Source organism: Phalacrocorax carbo, chromosome 10, assembly GCF_963921805.1.
Source record: "Phalacrocorax carbo chromosome 10, bPhaCar2.1, whole genome shotgun sequence".
NCBI lineage: Eukaryota > Metazoa > Chordata > Aves > Suliformes > Phalacrocoracidae > Phalacrocorax > Phalacrocorax carbo.
In genome coordinates, this window is record NC_087522.1 from 9,241,128 (window position 1) to 9,262,258 (window position 21,131).

General features: G+C 36.8%; 1 protein-coding gene across 1 annotated transcript in view; it reads left to right on the plus strand.

The window, feature by feature from the left end:
- Window positions 1-21,131, plus strand: part of DNAH3 (dynein axonemal heavy chain 3) — a 70,606-nt gene that overhangs the window by 7,304 nt on the left and 42,171 nt on the right. The window contains exons 4-23 of the mRNA XM_064461775.1: window positions 188-257; window positions 1,018-1,207; window positions 1,744-1,933; window positions 3,631-3,826; window positions 4,805-4,930; window positions 5,618-5,813; window positions 8,714-8,893; window positions 9,289-9,425; window positions 9,584-9,689; window positions 10,272-10,450; window positions 11,475-11,659; window positions 12,954-13,077; window positions 13,632-13,785; window positions 15,458-15,602; window positions 15,879-16,090; window positions 16,416-16,507; window positions 16,924-17,038; window positions 17,625-17,741; window positions 19,044-19,223; window positions 20,440-20,576. Of these exons, the coding sequence (XP_064317845.1) occupies window positions 188-257; window positions 1,018-1,207; window positions 1,744-1,933; window positions 3,631-3,826; window positions 4,805-4,930; window positions 5,618-5,813; window positions 8,714-8,893; window positions 9,289-9,425; window positions 9,584-9,689; window positions 10,272-10,450; window positions 11,475-11,659; window positions 12,954-13,077; window positions 13,632-13,785; window positions 15,458-15,602; window positions 15,879-16,090; window positions 16,416-16,507; window positions 16,924-17,038; window positions 17,625-17,741; window positions 19,044-19,223; window positions 20,440-20,576 (3,031 nt within the window). The remainder of the gene's footprint in view (window positions 1-187; window positions 258-1,017; window positions 1,208-1,743; window positions 1,934-3,630; window positions 3,827-4,804; window positions 4,931-5,617; window positions 5,814-8,713; window positions 8,894-9,288; window positions 9,426-9,583; window positions 9,690-10,271; window positions 10,451-11,474; window positions 11,660-12,953; window positions 13,078-13,631; window positions 13,786-15,457; window positions 15,603-15,878; window positions 16,091-16,415; window positions 16,508-16,923; window positions 17,039-17,624; window positions 17,742-19,043; window positions 19,224-20,439; window positions 20,577-21,131) is intronic.

Genomic DNA, 21,131 nt, shown 5'->3' on the forward strand with positions numbered 1-21,131 from the left:
CAAGATTAATACATGATTTTAATGTCTTGCTAAATGCTAAGTCTAAACCAAAGGATTCTTTGTGACATTATAATTTCTATTATTTCAGTATCGATTAATTGACTTATCTCTGTTTTTCACCAATCTGAAATAATATCTTATTTGAAAAATATTCCTGTATGAGATTTTTCTTAACTAGTGCTTAAAGCTTCAGAAGAATTTTATCCTTCCAGGAAAAAGCTCAAACACACACAAAGAAGTCAATCAAATTCTGATAGGTAATGTACTGCAATGTTATAAAGGTACAGAATATTACAGTCAGTCTAGTTATCTAGATATCTGAGTTGTGATTTAATATTTCTTTTTACTTGGATGCTATGTTAAGCATCCAAGCATGATATGTTAAGTCTCTACAAAAAGAGGTAGGTGCATCAAGACAAATGCTGTGGTGTGCTAAGCAAGTACCTTTAACTGCTTCTTTGTGGCAGGGCAAATTTCAGTCTTAGGCATGCTAAAAGGAAGGTCTGTCTTTCATGGTTACTGACTTGAGAACCCAGAGTTTAGTTAACAGAGATGCAGACTGTAGAAATTAAGTCTCTCAGTTTTGCTGTGAGTGTTTAAATGTTCTGTCTAGCTCCTAGAGTTGTGTCAAATTGGATGCTCTGCAATTGAGGCAATTTGAACTTTTGGCTCAGATTGTTAAGATTTTGGTAAGATAGTTACCTGAAAATAGGTTGAGATCTTGGGCAACGTAAGTAATAGTGCTAGCAAGTCTGGCTCTGATAGAATTTCTTATAAGATACTGTCCACCTGAGTGATCTGAGTTATAAGGTGTACATGATTGTGTTCTCCATGTTAAATTAGTATGCTCTGTTATACAATTTTACTGAGGGTTTTTTATGAGTAATTGAAATAATTCGTAGGTCATACTTGTCCTCAGTGCAGTGTAAGTAGCTTATATAATGCTTGTCACTTGTCCATATTGATTTAATCCATTACTGCTTCTTTATTCACTAAATTTGTATTCTTTTTTTTCAGAAGTACGCTAACATTATTAAACAGTTTGGATCCCATTTCACTGCGTGCACCTGCTCATATGCCAGAATTAAACATCATACATTATACAGACAACCAACCGTTAACCCCAGAAGAACAATTTGTTGTCATGCACTTACACGAGAAGGAGATAAGTAAGCGAGAAAAGCCACCTTCAAGAAATGATATAGAGGTATCTATAGTATTTATTTTTAAGATAAAAGTAGCAGCAGTAATCATCTGCAATATATGTCTGTAAACTGTTTACTTACAAGTAGTTGAGAAAAGAAGTAATTACATGAGGTTTAGAAGATGTAAATATTCAGTGTAGCAAGCTGCTGTTAAATACTGTCAACTCCTTTCCCATTGGTTTCTGTGTCTGGCTAATCAGTCTGATTTTTGTTCTAATAGGTTTGCAAGCAGATGTATCTTCCCAAATTCTTGACCTCTCACATTATTGGCTAGTACTTCAGAGAGCAGTAATTTAATATGCTGCACTCAGTTCTATTGGTACATATGCTTTCATCAGAACAGATGAAAGTAATGTAAAAATGTCAGGCATTGGCAGTGCTTTAAAAGGAAGTAAGAGATTGATAGCCAAAATCCATTATATTCAAATACTTTTCAGTTGAGAAAAGGTGATAGGAAAAAAATTGTAGTAATTGTAGTAATTCATTATCTGTCTTAAAATTCTTACAATCAGCATAATATTTTTAACATTATTTTTAGCGGTACTGTTACTATATACATAATGGAGTGCAGGAAGACATGCTGGCACCTCAGGATAAGGAAGTGATGAATGTAATTTTAAAGCATATTCCAAATCACATTCTTGCTAACCCAGACCTGGAGAATTTACTTGCAAGTTTGAAAGAAGAGATTAAGGCAGACTATCGTATCAGCCTCATGAAAGCCATTGGTAAGACTCAAAATCTCTTAGCAATTCAGAGTATGTAAGCATTTATTGCACTTTGGAAGCAAGTCTGCATTCTATTCTTAGCATCCATAGAGAATTCCTTTGGGGTCAGTAGAACTGCAATGGATATCTGAGAGATTATAATCTGGGATCATGCTACATAACATTCCAGTTTCAACAAATATCTGTTTAATAAACCCTACATCACATCACTTAAACATAGTCATTTCCAAGTTCAGTAGCTCTGGGTGCATAGAACGGTTTTCTCCATGCTTATACAATATCCCATTCCTAATTAAAATCCAAATCACATTTGAAATGCATAATTCTGCATCATCTCATCAGATGTATAAAGAGGGGCTTTGATCAAATGATGGTGGACAAGGACTAATCATCTTAGTTTGTAGCAAAAGAAATTAGATGATAAATGAGAAACACATTATGACTGTAAAGATTGTGAAGCACTGCAGCAGATTATTCATTGATGAATGATGCTTTGAAGTGTATGATAGATGAGTATCTGTCAACAGCTGCCTGATTGATCCTGATGTGGAGAGAGTATAAACTTAGGCTATTTTAACAGATACGCCCCCAAATGACTTTTTTGTTATTCTGCAGTAGGTCAATGATACTCATTAACAGCCAAATTCATCTGTTTCATAACTCCAGTGAAGTCAGATGTTACACTGGGATCATGTCACAAATTCAAAGATTTTAATTTAAGACATTACAGGATTAAGGAAAATTTAGGTGGTACATCAGGGTGCGTAATTACACTGCTCATGTTCAACAAATAGAAGGTCATCATATATAAATAAATAAAAAAGAATGTCATAATCCTTGAAATTTGGTAATGCCCATCTGAAAGTGAATGTGAAAGAGGCAGTTCTGTAGATTTTTAAAATTTGCTTTCCAGTAGTCTTAACAGTTTTCTTGGGTTTTCCACATGTGAAATAATTCCTTTACATTTTCTTAAATACGTTGACCAGTAAGTAGGTGTAGCCTCTCATTCGTGACAGTATAAAAAGGAGAGATTGAACAGTTTTCAGTCTGCCTTCTGTAGTCTCTGATGGCTTTCTAAGTACCCTTTAATTTGCTTTTTATCAATGTCACAATTTCAGTGTTTGCCATCCCTTTTTGTGGTAATGCTAATGTTAACAAAGGGTAGTGGGTCTGCTTCCCAGCTTTCGTTAATCATATATGGAATGGGCCCTTGGTCAGAACTGGTAGCACGTGAGATTTGGTATTTAGCAGATCACAGACCAGCCCTATGAATGTCATATCCTTCCTAGACGCAACAGATGGTTCATAACATTCCTGTGTTTCACAAACATTTAAGAAGCCTTCTAAAAATCATCCTTGAAAGGGAGATATTTCCACCCCTGGTTTATGGATGAGGAAGCAGAAACTAAATATGCTTCAGCTGGAAAGATAAAATGGAAAACTGTTTCCCCTGCCTCTCATTTTTAGAACCAGGACCAATTCTTGTTTTCTTTTTCTGAAATAATTTTATAGTAAAATTGGTAATTTTATTATTGTGCTATGTTTTATCCTAAAAACATGCAAGTAACTATATGGCAGCGCGTAAGTTTTAAGTGTGCAGAATTCTATTAATTCCTGAACTATGGAGGATACAGTGTTTGACATGTAGGTTTTGACCATACATGCCACCTCACCATGATATGTATGATTTTTTCTAGTTGATTACATCTTGATGGACCCAGCTGAGAGAGAGAGACTGTTTATTGGGAGTACCCCACGCGCTTTTCCCCAGAAAGTTGTCCGTGCACCAGTCCCATGGCACAGCTCATATGAAGAAGTGAAAAGCTGGAATGAAAAGAATCTTTTCATAGTGAATCCGTTGATGCCCACTTTGCAAAAGCTCTGGCTTTCTCAGTAAGATACCTTGTTCATAGGATCTTAATTAAATTGAGTATGTTTTTATTTTATGGTTTGGTTAGAAAGTGCATCTGCTGACTTCTCTACATATGCTATGGAGACCTGGGGGAGCCAGTAGAGAGAAAGTGGCAAAAACTGTTACGTTTTCTAAAGAATTTTTTTTTCTGAACCTGTAAGAATTTCCACATAAAATATTGTTTCCTGCAAGCTCTGAATGAACATGTATGAATGAACAAGCATGAACATGTATTACATGTCCACAGTGAAGAATGGATAACTTTGTGCTATGAGAAGATCATCCCCTTTGTTAAAAGACATTATCCCTGAATTAAGATTCAATGTTCAAGTAAATAGTGGTTTGGAATTCTCATCTTGACTCCTGAAATTAACAAAATTAACTCTTTAAAATTGAGTCTCTTTCAAATGTCTGTAGTGGGAAGTTATTCTGGGGACTTTTGAAAATTGAAATGTCTTCTTATGAAGTTAAATATGGAAGGTAGTAATCCTGAGAAATGTTTTTGCGTTTATGTAACACTGACAGGAATTCAAGCTCTTGAATAATACAGACTATAATATATGCCATGCTGATGAAGTTTTACTGTTTTCCCCACAGGGTAGCTGGGGTAGGTACTTATTTCTATTAATATGGAATAGAAGCAGTAGGTGTCATTCTGTGTGTTCTTTAATGCCTGAATGCACTAATGGATCTAGGAAAAGGACAAGAAATTATTCCAACCATATTAGCAGAAAATTAAGACAATTTTAAATATAAAAAGTACAGAATGAAATTTGTGAAGCCTTTAATGTTTGCCAATAGCAAAGGAAACCCATTAAAAGTGCACTTGTTGGACAGCTTAGGAATTATATTATTAGTGTTGATAAATACATGAGACCTTCCAGACTACATTTCATGTTTGTGTTTGTTTTTTTTAACAGAATTCCATTAAATATCTTCTGTGTGTTTTAATTCCATAGGTATAGTCATCTAAGGTTTGTTCGCACTGAAGAAATGCATTATAGAAATCTGCCACTGTTGCCTGCTGAATTTGAGGAGGTCATTCGAAGACACTGTGTGGAAGCTCACAATATTCTTCAGAATGAGTCAGTGCCAACTGTAGTAACTGTAGATAAATAGAGTATCTTAGGGTCTGATTTACATGAAGCTCCCTCTTTAAAACAGATCTTAGGCTGAGATGACAGTAGTCCCAACCACAGGGCTGCCAAAACAAAGGGGAAAATAGTGGAGAGAGATAAACATCTGGATGCTGAAAGCGCTATTGAAATTGCAAGAGTGCTTGCACAAGAGCAAACGGGAATAAACTGACTATGAATAAGTGTAGCCTGGAAATCAGAAGGTTTCTAACCGTGAGAGGAGTGGAGTCTAAATCTGTAAAAATGGTGAAAGAAAACATAACTTTTTAAATTATGGAAATTGATCAATTTAAGAAGGAGATTTTAGGAGGTAATAACCCATTATATTAGGTGACTGTATTCTGCCACCTGAGATCTCTTTCAGACTAAGTTTCCCATTTAATGCTAACAATTTAATATTGTCACTAGTATTTTATCTATTAATTTAAACTAATAGTAGGGGCCAATTATAAAAAGAATCTTCAGCTTAAAAACTCAGGTTTCTTCTAAGTCCTTATAGGTACAGTTTTGTTTGACATCTAGTTAACAGTTCTTTGAATTTTGCTCATTCTTTGGGTAACTTCTGAGCTTAGATTTCATTGCAAGGAGCAAAGCCAGGCTAATAAGGTTTTAAAAACTTTGCCTCCATGTTTTTAGGTGGATCCCAACTTGTGCATCCATTTTCTGTGATCAAAAAAGGAAATGGCTTCATTTTGCTCCTGAAAATGACTGTGATTCCTCTCAGCAAGTTGAAAGCTATTTTCGTTCAGTGGCAACTCTAATGTCATTACAATTACGTGAGATGGTTGTTAACTCCTTAGAAGATCTTCTTGCATTTTTTACAATCCACAAGGTATATGCTGTGAAGCATGTCTATAGTTTTCAGTGTTACATAGATATAATAATCCATATAGTCATAAAATGTAATGCTTTTTGAAGGCTAAAATATCACAGATAGCTCCTATCTCTGTAAAAAATGGCTGGATCCTTCAGTTGTGCATACTCAGAGGAATTTTCTTTGCATCATCAAGAACTGCTCACATGAATAATCATTTTGCAGGTCTAGGGTTACAGATAGCTGTTTATAGTTTTCAATTCTGTCTTGAATGAGTGTGAGGTTTGGTTGGTTGGTTTTAATTTTTAGTTTTATTTTTCTTGGCCTTAATCAGGCAAAACACTTAAATGTGTTTTTTCTGAAAGCAGGTGAATAATCCCCTTTGGAGTCAGAAGTGTGCATAGTCATGCATATAATGCTTTGTAGGGGTAATTTATGTATGACATGTCCCTGTCTATATTAAATGAGTGCCCTGTATGGTTTCACTTAATGCACATAATAATAATTAACATTACATCACGAGAGTTTTTACCACTGTTTTGGCTGTGATAAAGTTGCCTCTTAGTGGAAATTAATCCTTTAAATATCATAGAATCATAGAATCATAAAGGTTGGAAAAGACCCTTAAGATCATCGAGTCCAACTGCTAACTTATCACTGCCAAGTCCACCACTAAACCATATCCTGAAGTGCCACATCTACCCTTCTTTTAAATACCTCCAGGGATGGAGACTCAACCACCTCCCTGGGCAGCCTGTTCCAATGTTTGACATCCCTTTCGGTGAAGAAGTTTTTCCTAATGTCCAACCTAAACTTCCCCTGGCACAGCTTGAGGCCATTTCCTCCTGTCCTATCGCTTGATACTAGGGAGAAGAGATTGACCCCCGCCTTGCTACAACCTCCTTTCAGGTAGTTGTAGAGAGCGATAAGGTCTCCCCTGAGCCTCCTCTTCTCCAGATTAAACAACCCCAGTTTCTTCAGCTGCTCATCAGACTTGTTCTCTAGACCTTTCACCAACTTCGTTGCCCTTCCCTGGACACGCTCCAGCACCTCAATGTCCTTCTTGTAGCGAGTGGCCCAAAACTGAACACAGTATTTGAGGCGCAGCCTCATGAGTGCCGAGTACAGGGGCACGATCGCTGCACTGCACCTGCTGGCCACACTATTGCTGATACAAGCCTGGATGCCATTGGCCTTCTTGGCCGCATGAGCACACTGCTGGCTCATGTTCAGCCGGCTGTCAGCCAACACCCCCAGGTCCTTCTCCACCAGGCAGCTCTCCAGCCACTCCTCCCCAAGCCTGTAGCATTGCATGGGGTTGTGACCAAAGTGCAGGACCCGGCACTTGGCCTTGTTAAACCTCATACAGTTGGCCTCGGCCCAAGGATCCAGCCTGACCAGGTCCCTCTGCAGAGCCTTCCTGCCCTCCAGCAGATCGACACTTCCACTCAGCCTGGTGTCACCTGCAGACTTACTGAGGGCGCACTCAATCCCCTCATCCAGATAATCAATGAAGATATTAAACCGGACTGGCCCCAACACTGAGCCCTGGGGAACCCCGCTTGTGACCGGCTGCCAACTGGGTTTAGCTCTGTTCACTACCACTCTCTGGGCTCGGCCATCCAGCCAGTTTTTTACCCAGTGCGCTTGTCCAAGCCGTGAGCAGCCAGCTTCTCCAGGAGAATGCTGTGGGAGACAGTATCAAAGGTCTTACTAAAGTCCAAGTAGACAATGTCCACAGCCTTTCCATCATACGCTAAGTGTGTTACCTTATCATAGAAGGAGGCCAGGTTAGTGAGGCAGGATCTCCCTTTCATAAACCCATGCTGGCTGAGCCCGATCCCCTGGTTGTCCCGCATGTGCTGCGTAATGGCATTCAAGATGATCTGCTCCATGACCTTTCCCGGCACCGAGGTCAGGCTGACAGGCCTGTAGTTCCCCGGATCCTCCTTCTGACCCTTCTTGTAGAGGGGTGTCACATTTGCTAGTTTCCAGTCATCTGGGACCTCCCCGGTTGACCAGGACTGCTGATAAATGATGGACAGTGGCTTGGCAAGCACCTCTGCCAGCTCCCTCAGTATCCTCAAGTGGACCCCATCTGGTCCCATGGAGCTGTGAACATCCAAGTGAAGGAGCAGGGCGGTGACTGCGACCTCTTCAACAACTGGGACTTCATTCTGGATACAATATCAGATATCAGATCACCCAGGATCTACCATGATAAGACAAAATGAAACATACTTAAACAGAATAAATGTGGTAGATTAAATATCGCGTTGCAGCCAGAGGATCACAATACAATATGCTGTCAAACTTACGCTAAGCCTTGCACCTGAGTGATGATGGTGTTGCTGGTAGTTGGGGTTTTTTTTAGGTTTGTTTTGTCTTGTTAGTTGGTTTGGGTTTGGGTTTTTTGTTTGTTTGTTTTTCTCTGTGTGTGTGTTCTGTTTGTTTGGATTTTTTTAATCATTATAGCATCTACATTAGGTCTGTAGTCATAGATTAGGACTCCATTACTGTAAAGGCAATTTGGGGGTAGGGCAGTTCTTACTAACAATACAAGGCAATTAAAAAAACCAGGATCTTGTATTTGATTCTAGATTTTCTGATAGGCATTGTGGATATATATTTTTTAGAGCTTTTGTTCTGTACATTGTTAGTGCTTCTGTTACTTAAGGGAAAATCAAGGCAATTAGGCTTAAATCCAGTTTCCTAATTCCAACTTTTATAGATTCATTCAGGAGTTGGCACCTTAAAATCTTGTATGTTGGGGCATTGGTGTGTTGAATAAAAATCAGGGACAAAGATCCCATTGGTGCTGTGTAGTTAAGAGATTTGAGGGAGTTTGAATCTTTTGAAAATTATTATAGTCATAGCTGATTTCTTTGGCATATACAATTTTCATTCTTTTCCCTAAGGATGGAAGTGATTTTACAGAACCATATCAAGAAATGCAGTTCTTTGTACCTCAGATACTAACAGTCAAACTCAGTGTGGAAGAACCCAAGATTGTCTTTGAGCCACCTTTGAAAGAATGTTGGGATTTAATCAGCCGTTGCTTCAGGGAGATCCTGCAAAGTGCTGAGGAACTTCCAAAGGTACTGGATAAGTTATAGCTGCATACAGAATAAAAGATGAATAAAAACTGTCTGTGATATAAGAAGTTATGAATGAGGCAGAAAACTGACAAACAGAAGATAAAGATGAGGGTCATGTATCATGAACTGTGTGAAGTTTTGTGATTATAGAAGATAGCATAGGAATTGTTCTTTTGCAGACTCAAGTTACATTAAAGCCCTGGTTTGATTTCTGTATAGTTTTTGCAAACAAACTATATGTGCAACCAAGTGTAATTATGAATCAGAACCTTTTCACATTGCAGTGTTTTTACCAAGTAATACATTTTTTTTGAAGTGGTGGGTAAATGGGTCATAGAATACCTTATTTCTTTTACTGTATGTGTTATTACAGTATTTGCAATGGTTCCCTTTAGGTTGAAAGAGTTCTTTTTCCAGAATTAAAAAGAGATGATCTCACTCTCAGTGCAGTCAAACCAGATGAATCATTGTTTTCAGAGTATGTGAATGAACTTCAAAAGATCTTTGAGAACAACATATTTGGTCCACAGAAGTAAGTTTTGGCTGTTAACTCTGTTGCACCTGCAAACACTCAGATTCATAACACTGTCCCTGTGACTCAAACAAACAGTTTGACTTGATTTGTTTCTTATTTTAGATAATCTTCACATTGGAATCTTATGTTTGTTTTTGTGACCTTTTGTGTTTAAGGTATTTAAACATGTACAGGAAATACAGCAATCTTTTGAACAACAATGCACAACAAGATGTCACAGATTTCTTGAAGGAACGTCATTCTTTAGAAGCTTTAACAGAGGTAATATGTAACTGACAACTGGTACATGTTCATACAGCAGCTAACATGTCACGCTTGACTTCCTAATATATTGCCTAAAGAACTCCCATTCAAATCACTTGTTTCACCCTTGGGAATAGGAGGGAAGCCATCTCAATTTACATAGCCCCTTACTGTAGGGCTGCTGTGCAAATGTAGAAGGAGGTTTCTTTATGGCCTTCTTCTGTGGGTTTTGTTGGGTCTTAGCAGAAGTGCTGTGGAAGGCTCCCTGGAGTATTTGGTGAATCCGCATCTTGCTGGTTTTCTGACTGTCTTGTCCTTAGTAAGCCATCTACTGTTCTCTCTGCATTCCTGAGTTACCTCTGGATAAATACTTCTGTAGGCAACTTGCGGTGTTCCTTAATATGGCATGTTACTGTGCAAAGCTTTCAGCCCTGTAATCTGTGGATGGGAGCTGAGCCCTGGAAAGATTAAAAAATAGTTGGTCCTTCTTCTATTTGGAATATTTTATCCATTTGCTGGATGGGAACTAATTAGTTGTTGTTCAGCATTTTTCATCTGTAGACTTTAAGGAAAAATAACAGATTTCTTTTCCATTTGTAGAAGATTGACAGCTTAACAAAACTGAAAAGAGAGATTGCTTCCATGCATGTCACTGTCCCTCTGGCCATGTTCTGTCTGGATGCTGTACAACTGAATGAGGAACTCTGCAATCGGACCCAAAATCTTAAAGATAGATTGATTGAATTTGAAGTGATGGAAAACAGAGAATTAAATAAAAGGTACATATTGTTAGTATGCATGTTCTTGCTGGCTGCATGGACTGATGCTGTATAAATGTGGATGAGATAACTTTATAAATCTGCTGGGTTTTCCAGTGCCGACCAGACGTGTGCAATGGCACCGAAGAGCGTATTTGAAGTTAACAGGAACAAAAATACTTGTAAATAAATATATAACTTGGGCTGTATAGGGTGCACATAGAGATTAGACTGGAAATAATGGCATTATTCTTTCCTCCTTTAATGTCCTTCTAAGATTTGGATTGAGGTTAATGCTTCCCCTGCTGGTGTCCAGGTTCAACCCGCTTATCTAAAAAGCATCTTCAGGTGGAGATGAACCACAGCCTAAAGGGGCCTCTCTGCCTCCACTTACTGTGGAGGGGTTCTAGACAAGAGTTTATGCTGCACACCTAACATTCTGAAGGCTTGAGTTGGTTTAAATGAAGCTATTGTTAGTGTATGGTTGCTGTTTGCATGCCTGTTGTCTGTATAGCTATTTGCAATACTGAACTGGAATTGGGAACAACAAAATGTATTGCCAGGAAGAAGGAAAATAACAGGAATTTTTCCTTTCTGTTTCCACATACAATATAAAATAAATTTGATTGGTTTTCTCTTTATAACTTTGTTTCATACCATGCTCTTGATTTTATTTTTGTGGGGTGATTAAGTGAGATCTTGCTTACTGCATTCAAACATTTCTTTCTGCAGCACATTGGGTCTTGAAAAGGAAATTTAAACCTATAGGAAGGAAACTGGTAATATGCTGTTAATTGTAATTTGGAACGATTTTAGCAATCATTCTATTATATATCAATTCTTGTAAACATAGTAGGACAATAGAACTGATTGTACAGAGTAAAATGGCATCCTTAAATGCCTGTCTGCTGTGTGTATTCAATCTGAATACTTAATTTATGAAGAAGTTTAATATTCTACTTTAAAAGATAAAATTCATTAACAAGATCTTGCATCTCTCTTCATTTATGATCACAGTGATACGTCTGTTTTCTTTTTGTTGTAGAATTTGCAATGAATATAACTTAATTGCAAAGAGAATAGGTGAGGTGCCTCTGAACACTGAAGACCTAGTGGAATTTGATGCATACTTAAAGAAATCCAGTGAAGTTACTGTTTTTAAACTGAGACAGGAGGTCACTGAAGCAGCACGCAGACTGGAATTCCTCATGGATCATGCTGATCTTTCTTGTATGTCTCAATTACAGAATATGAAAGTCTCTATGTGAAAATGTTTCTATACAGATACTGGGCTCTGCATGGGTAAATGTTGCACCTTCTAGAATGCTAATGAAAAGCTTCAGAGGAGATAGAAAGGGCATAAAAAGTATTTAGTAGAGGCCAAAAATGTACCAGTGCAGGAAGGAATGGTTAGTAAAATGGAATACAGCACAGACTGCTTTTTTTCTGAGTTTTGGAGACTGTCTTAGGCATTATCAGGTTAGTGTCATGTAATCTGGCCAAATGGTGTTTCACCCCTATGTTATTCAAAAAGTCTTCAGTGAAAAATAATCTAAAAAGCAATGTCTCAAAGGTTCTATGACAGCTTTTGGAAGCGTGAGAACTTGCATCTCTGCAGTTCAGTATTAGATCCGTGGAGGATTTTCTTGCTTTTCTGTTCTTAAATAATATAAAGGCTGTTTTCAAGATGGAAGAAACATCTGTAGAAGTTGCTTTTAGTTTGCACTTCTATTCAAAGCAAAAATGTGCCATTTACAGATGCTGTATGTTATTTGCTGTACATAAAAATGAAGAGCATTTGTATGAACACATACACATTTTAGTGGCAGGATGATCCTTTCTCCTTAAGCAGAATATGCTCTCACATCAGACAATGATAGAAATAACTAGGATATGCCATGTTTATTAGAATTTCTTTCTGATAAAAATTAGGATGCCTATGGAAGGCAACACATTTTTCTGTTACATTTTGGACTGGAGCATTTGCATGCACAGTATTTCCTAATCACATATTCTTTGTAGCTGTGTTTATAAGCACGTGTCCTGCAGCTAGTTATAATGAGCTAGTTCAGTGCACTGAACAAATAGACAAATATGAAGATGAAGATGTCTGCTCATTGTAGTTCTTATGCTCTAACTTTAGTGAATAATTCAACATTTACACGTTGTGGACTAAAAATTATTTAAACTTTACTTTTATCCACCTTATGTAGGTGTATTATTTATATTTAGTTAGGAGTGGTCTGTCTCTGTGTGTAGTTGAACAGATATTCTGGAATAGCTGTTCTTACTAATTTTCTCTGCCTAGCTAAGGTCTTATTCAGAGAATTTCACATTCTTAACTTGATTTTAGAGTTTTGCTATCAGTCTAACTTGTTTTAGGGAACAGTTCTCTGCAGTGAAGGTAATTCAGCCAGCAACTTGAAATATGTGTCGTCTTAGACTGATTATTACTTACTCTTCACAACAGCCATTCTATTAGATTATTGGTATTTTCTTAAAGATGTCTATATATTTTTTTCAGATGATGACATAAAACTGAATAGCACAGTTTTTCATTGGCCTGATCAGATTGAGATAATCTTTGAAAACAGTAGAGATCAGTTGTGTAACAGAAGGAATCATGCAGAGATGGTTTTGCTTGAAAGGTATGGTGTTAAGACATTTACTTTTAATGGGTAATTTTAAAGAAAATCTAATTTTCAGTAAAAGGGAGATAATGTAAAAGAATTAAAACTTGGAAGGGAGCTGCAAAAGTAAGGAAGAAACCTCTTTTACAGCATTATGGAGATTTCAGAAAAATACCGTTGATGGGGGTGGATTAGAATATTCCTGTGCTTAAACAGGTCTGAAAGGAGGAATGAAGGCTGTTGCTAGAATATTCATTATTTTCTCTTGTTATATTGCTTAATACAGCATTACACATAATTTTCTTACACTGTTTTCACTCTTTCTTTATTTCTTCCAGGTAGTAAAGGTAGCAAATGTAAGTGATCTAAATCAATTGGGAGGTTTGAAAACAAACCTTGAATTCTAATCCTGTGAACTGCATAGTATTGATATAACTGATTAATGGGTTTTCACTGGCATCTGTATTTCCTTTACACTAGTATTGAGATCAGATTTCATTTGACAGTGCCTGTTATAATTAATAATATAATTGAAACAGAACATCATATTACCTTAGCTATCTTTACCTCAGGTGTTCTCAGTTTGAGGAAACTCTTGAAGGTTATAATAGAGAAGTAGAAAGCTACAAAAAGCGGGATGTCATGACCATCGAAGAAATGAAGAACAACGCTGAGAAATTCAAGGAGTTAAATAAGAATCTAGATAATGCACTAAGAGAGTTTGAGGTTAGTATTTATTACTCAAGTATGGAGTGGGTTGCAACATGCTGAATGAGTAAAAGTTTGGTTCCTGTCCCTGTGTTTTTTTCAGGGTTCTGGCCATATATTGTCAAGATGGCTTTAAAATTTCCAAATTCACAAACATGTGGCAAATATCTTCTTCTCCCTGTATGCTGAATTGTCCCTATTGCTAGGTTAGAGAGTATATTTTTTGGGGAAAAAAGTTTAGGGAGTTTTAAAAATTGAAATACTGAATTTCAGTGTTTCCAAGCAGTCAGTAGTAGCAGGATGCTATTCATGGAAAACAGAATTCTTCTGGCAGAGTTGGCAAGAGCAGAATGTTAAGGAGGTAGCATTTCCCTTGAGCTATGGTTTGTGCTGCTGGAGTTGTTTTCAGTCCCTCTGCTTCTCTTCTAAGTAAAACCAAGTGTTTTCAACTGTTTGTATCATTTCCAGAAGTTACCTATAGGCATTCAATATGTGTTATATCACAGAAGGGGAAGTTTCAGATGCTAGAAGGAGACTGAAGACCAAGATTACTCGATTTCATTCAGGGCTTTCCATCCAGTGTACTATGTGGTTCTAGATTGAATAGTTTCTCTCAGCTGTGCCTTTGCTGGGAAATAAGAATGGTTACTTTTGAGGGATCTCACAGGCATTGTGAAGCTTAATTAATCTTCTAAATCACAGCGAGACAATGAGGTTTCTGCATATATGGAGCCTTAAGGAACAAGATTTTAATTAAGTCCCACTCAAAAGAGAAAATTGAACCAATTAAATTAGTTTAGGCTTTAGATAAATTGCTAGTCCTACATATCAACACTCTTAATCTAATTTAAAGGTATCTAATATATTTAATTAGTGTGAGTTAACAGCACTGATATGTCATTATAGGTAGATCAGAAAAAAGTAATTAACTTCAAGTTTCTTAATACATGATCACAATGAGGAGTGCATCCACACAATTTAAATGACATGACAATCAGCTTAGTGAATATGTGAAGGTAAAAATTGGAATGTGGATCTTTAAGTTTCTCTGTCTGCATCTCACATTGAATGATTAAAAGTTTTATGAAAGGTCTGTGTAAAAGCACAGACTTGTGACTCAATCTGAATTCAGTGTCTGCATTTCAGACAGCATTTCTCTGTGCCTCACCCCCCTACCTGTAAAATGAAGAAGGCAATACTTTTGTTTTAATCTAAATCTTTGCACATTGATTTATACTGTAAGGTCTTTTGAACAAATTTAATCTCTTACCATGAATAAGCACAGCAATTAATAACTGTTTTGGTTGGAGCTCCCAGATGCTTCTGTCTTAGAAAAAAATCACAAGTAAAAAAATTCTTATAAGCCTATGTGACTGAGGAGCTTACATCCAGTTTTCAAAGTAGGGTGAGCCTTGGTTTCACTGAATGCCATGGTGGTTTATCTATTTCTAAAATAGATACAGGTTTTAAAAATTATTTGAGTAGTAAAATATACGAACAAATAACTAGGGGAATTTTCAAAAACACAGTTACCTTATTTACCCAAAATATGCAGGCCTAAATGTACAAACCTGTCTGGCTTTGTGACATGTAAAAAAAATTGTATTCAATATTAGCTATTCAAAAGTTTATACAACGGTAGGAATTTTTAATGGAAATAAGATTGTTTTTTTTCCCCTTTCCTTTAAAGGCTATTAATAAAGAAGAGGAGTTACTTGAGCGGGAGAAGAGTCAGTTTCCTCTACTGCAAACTATAACTGCAAACAAACAACCCTTTGAGCAACTTTGGGTAACAGCATATAATTTCCATACCAAATCTGAGGAATGGATGAATGGTGAGGCTTTGGTGTTCATTTGATGGCATGTGTCTTTTTCAGTTAGTTAAGTAGAAGCTGAAAGGGTTGATTAGTTGTGAGAAAGTAATTTTGAATAAATATATGCTGCTAAGCAGTGTGAAATACAGTTGTTGCCTTGGTTTTTGCGTTAAGGTTTTGTAACACAATTGATTTCCAGTTAAAGGGGAATGATTATAAATACCTGTAAATAAACCATCCTGGCAATCTCCTTGTACTGATGTGCCTGCTGTGCTTTTTTCATACTGTTGTATTCAGGATCTCTCCAGAAGTTGAATGCTGATGAAATTACTGAAGAAATTGGAAATATGTGGAGAACTATGTACAAGCTCAGTAAGAGTTTCCCAGATTTGGCTGGGCCTAGACGGTTAGCAGAAACTATGAAATATAAACTTGATAAATTTAAACAGCATCTTCCTGTCTTGTCAGTTGTCTGTAATCATGGAATGAAGGAGAGGCACTGGGAGCAGGTACTTAAAACTTTGCTTTAACTGTGGGAGTATTCTACCACAGAAACTGACAGTTCAATATGCTACTACATATATTCCATACTGTGAAATATAGTAATAGTTCTGTATTTCACAATAAGAATATCCTTTATCCTGCCACATGATAGATCCAGCTTTGAAATTTGTAATGGTACAGGCAAGAACTTTTTTGAAGTAATAATTTTTGCCAGAAAAGCAAATTGGGGGATTGCATTAATGTGTCTTTAGCATTTATTTCTTGCTGTTTGAGAAGCCTGTTACAAACGTGTATCTTGATAATAGATCTTATTTCTTACTTTATTTTCAGATTAATGAAATTGTAGGATGTGAGATCAGACCTGATGAAACTACTACTCTTAAAAACATATTGGAATTTGGACTCTCAAAATACATTGATCAGTAAGAACCTTACTCTATTCTCTTCTTTTTAGACAATCACTGTATTTCATATGTCAGATACCAAATATTAGTTTGTTTGGGGTTTTTTGTGTGCTGTTAGACCCTGCTGTAAAATCAGCTGTATTTTGTCAAGCTATGGATGGAACTGTCAGTTGCTCCTGTAGCAAAAAGGCACCAAAAACCAGAGTCATATTCCGAAACCACTTAATTTGGACATTCAGTATTTTCTGTCTGTATTTATCTCCAAATTAATATCTGTAATGTGGTGAGCCTGAAATTGCAAAAATATTGCCTGAAATAAAAATCCATATGAAAGGTAGTCTTATATGCAACTCTACCTACAGCTGTTTGTTTTTTTTTTAACTCTTCAGCTACATTGCAAAAACATTTCAAAGATATGTTTCATTTCAATTTAGGCTGGAACCTATTGGAGCAGCTGCAAGTAAGGAGTATTCCTTAGAGAAATCAATAGAGAAAATGAAATTAGAGTGGGACAACATGCATTTCAGTCTGGTGAAATACAGGGATACTGTGAGTAAACATGAAATCAATATATGTATAGTTGAAAAGTTATTACTTGGATTCTGAATACCAGCTGAGAAATATTAGAGGGAAGTTACTGCTGATTCATTGTGGCATCATGGAAAGTCGTATCATCCCCCAGAGCCTGGGCAAATGTTTCCATTACTATATATCCTTATATTTGGACCTTAGTATCTCGATGACTTTTGATCTCAATATATTCATCCTAACAAATCTGTAAGCATGAGAGCTTCTGCAGTGTGGTATGGAAAGCTGGACAGTACTGCAATTTTAACTTGTCCAGAGAAACAAGAAATCACATGCAGTCCAAAAGGTTGAGTCAGAAGTCACTAGCATCCCTGGCTAGCTTCTCATTCACAAACTAATCTATCTTTTGACCTGTGAAGCAGAGGTGTACAGTTGAGATACCATTTCATATCTTCAAACATGTTGCAGGCTTTCTCAATGCCTTGCTACTTTCTTACTTTTGGCCATCATAGAGAAGGGGGAAACAGGAAGCTGAATGAGGGTGAGGTTGAGAAGCGGTGAATAAAGTAACTGCTATTTGCCTTATCAAAATATGATGTATTTACAGAACACCAGCATCCTGTCAGCAATTGATGACATCCAGCTTTTGCTGGATGATCACATTGTTAAGACTCAGACAATGTGTGGCTCTCCCTTCATCAAACCAATAGAAGCTGAATGCCGGGTAAGGAAAAGCTGGTTTGACTGGGCTTGTGTGTCTCATAATATGCTTTCCCTAAGTGCTTTAAGGTGTTTTGGCATGATAGGTTTATATAGTTCTTAATTGTTTCTAAGAGCACACATTCATTTCACATTTTTCTTCAAACACACATTTTTCTTCAAGAGTTTTGAATTAATGGTTTCTGGACAAAGGTATGCAAAGCTTGCTTTACAGCTAAAGAAATTGTAATTGCATTGCTAATCTAGTCATTATAAGCATGGGGTTTTAGCTGAATGTCTTGAATGGGTTAGTTGGTTTAAACAAATCTTGCTGCATTGTGTAAAAAGACATAGGTTGGTCAGTTGTGAGAGAGAATTTGTTTGTAATCCTCTGGTATTGGCATGATCCATAAGGGTTTCAAAGTCTTTTTTATTAGCTGTCCTACTATTTTGTAAAGATGTGATCTTTGATAAAGATTATGAATTTCTAATAGGAAGAATATTCAGAAAGCAGAGGCTTCTTTCCTATCAGTATTTAACATGACTTTTTCTGGCCTAATAGTGATGATTTGTAAGCAATGCTAAGACCTAAATTCTGTCCTTTCCTGTGGACTTTTGCCAAATCTTAGGTAAAGCTGAGTTCTGCTTTCCAGTAGAGCTGGTGAAATGAAAGGGGACAATTAATATAGAGTTATCTTAACAGTCTCCATGTACCTCCTGCAGAGTAATGAACAATACAGGCTGGGTGTATTTTCTCCCAGCAATACATTTCCTTGCATATCACTTACACTATAGACTGTCAAAGTCACAAAAGCAAGGCAATCTGAAATTCATTATTCAAAAAGGATCTCTCTCTGGTTTTAAAACTAACCTGTACTGCTAGAGTTGCATGAAATAGCTTTTTGGGGGGAGCCAGAGATTGAACCCACTGTATATATGGCCTATGAAGTGACATTTACTCTGTCTGCTGAATACCTTGTTAAGATTTTGTCCTTTCATTGATGATAAAATAGAGAGTACACAAGTAGAATTAAAAGAAGAGATTCTGGATTGGCATGCTAGTCATCTCTGCACTTCTTGGGCACAACTTGCTATAAAAAGTGCTAGTGAAAAATACGTCTGTTGTTTATAAGAAATACTCAGATGTTTATTAGTGTTTGTTTTGTTTAAAAATAAAGTTTCTCCTTCTTCTAAAATTGTTCAATTGTGGTTTTGGTTTTTTTTCTTTTTTTTTTTTTTGAAGCCAAGCAACTTGTGTTCTTTGATTCCTCAGTGTAGATTAATTCTTGATATAATTTTGCTTAAATATTACATGTTTTCATTACAGGCTTGGGAAGATAAGCTGTGTTTAATGCAAGATATTCTAGATAGCTGGTTAAAATGTCAGGCAACATGGCTGTATTTGGAACCAATTTTTAGTTCAGAAGACATTATAGCTCAAATGCCGGAAGAGGGCAGAAAGTTTGGGGTTGTGGATACATACTGGAAGGACATTATGGCACAAGTGGTAAGTGCTTGCATTTAATAAATGCTGTGTTTTTATGCACACCTGCTAACATGGTTATTACTATCATGAAGATATACTAGCTTTTCTGGTGTTAGGTATTTGTATTTAAGTCACAAAAAGGTATAATACAGAGTGGAAAATCCTTTACTAAAGCCCACCAAAATCTAGGCTTGCAGTAAAAGTGGTAGATTATGTCATTATTGCTTTGAGATTTCTGTAAAGGCTGGATATGGCAGGATGAATTAGAGCTCGTAACATTTTAATTCTAAATTTTCTGGCTTTTGTATGGTTAAATGATCAGAATTAGGTAGAAAGATGAATGATTCATACTTTCAGGATCAGCTTCAGGGTTCACTGACAGTCTGTAGATTTTGGATTAGGCTTTTAAGGCTTACGCGTTATTAGAGCAACTAATTGGCTTTTTTTTGTGTGTGTGTGGTTGTTCTCTAATATCTGGTGTCATGGCTATTCAAAACTTTAGTGAGTACATACTGAGATGGTAGTATGTCAGGATAAGATGATAGGGACAGTAAGTACAATTGGGTCTCCCGTTCCCTATAACTAAGAAATTGGGTAAGAGGCCAGATACTTAGTGGTAGTGTGAGCTGAGGTGTTTGTCAAAAACTTTGGGAGTGTGTGACTGTGTGATAAAAATGTTGAAACAGTCAGTGTAACAAAATAGAAGTTGAGACTTGGCTAACAGCTTGGACTTTGTGAATGGTGAAGCCTGTTCTGAAATAGGTGTATCTTTTCAAGTTAAGAAGAATGTTATCAGAAAGACAAAATGGGACCTACGTGGCAAGAACAGAGAACAATTGTCATGTGCTGTGGCTCTCACACACTTATTTGTGAATGGAATAAAATGTAGCAAGCCCAGACACAAGAGCAAGTGCCAAAGGTGTTGGGTTGATGGTTGGACTTGATGATCTTAAAGGTCTTTTCCAACCTTAATGATTCTATGATTCTATGATAAGATTTTAATTCCTGTGAATATTTCCTTGTTGCATTATTGTCTGTAGAGTTCAAATTGGTAAAACTGACAGTCTGAAAAAGCAGAACTACTGAATAATACATATTTAATAACATGAAGGCACACTACAGAAAAAAATATCTAGCTTTTTAGCCTCCTGCAACATATGTGGTTGATTATAACAATTTTAATGTACAAACATATTGCAACTTTTAGCATTTTCTACTTGTATTTGTTTTTATAAAGGTGAAAGATACAAAGGTACTTGTAGCAACTGAACAACCCATGATGTTAGACAGACTTCAGGAAGCAAATACTCTCTTAGAAGACATTCAAAAAGGGTTGAATACTTACTTGGAGAAGAAAAGATTATTTTTCCCAAGGTAAATTAATTAAACAGGCCTAAGTTAGAGGCAAAAAGCCTTAAGCTCTTTCAAACCATTTCTACTGAACTGAAAAGTCTCGTTTTACAAATACATGCAGGACAGTCCCATGCAATGAAAAATGAGAACTTTTTCTTTTTTTCCAGACAGCATTCATTTTCCTCAGCTCCAGTTAAATTCGCAATGCCAAGGACAGGCAGAAGTGGGGAGGCAAAACCTGTTTAGCTCAGTGTAAACTTACAGTTAGAAACACGTTATCATTTACAGTGGATTTTTGAAGGAGCTTGCTACCTTCCCATAGCAATTTTGTCTCTGCCCCACCCTCTTTAGTTGTGCAGACGTGTGTGATACACAGGAGTTAGAGAATCCTGTTCCTCATAATCGTATATGTTTTGACGAGGTCTTTGCTGGCTGCAAAGATATGTCTTGTCTTTCCTGTGTCAGTCTGAGAATGCTTCTTTCTTCCCCTGCATAAAAGGATGGTCATATTGAAATTCTGAAAAAAACAGGTGTTCTGAGTTTTATAATGTTAAAAATTTCTTAAGGGATTTGAGA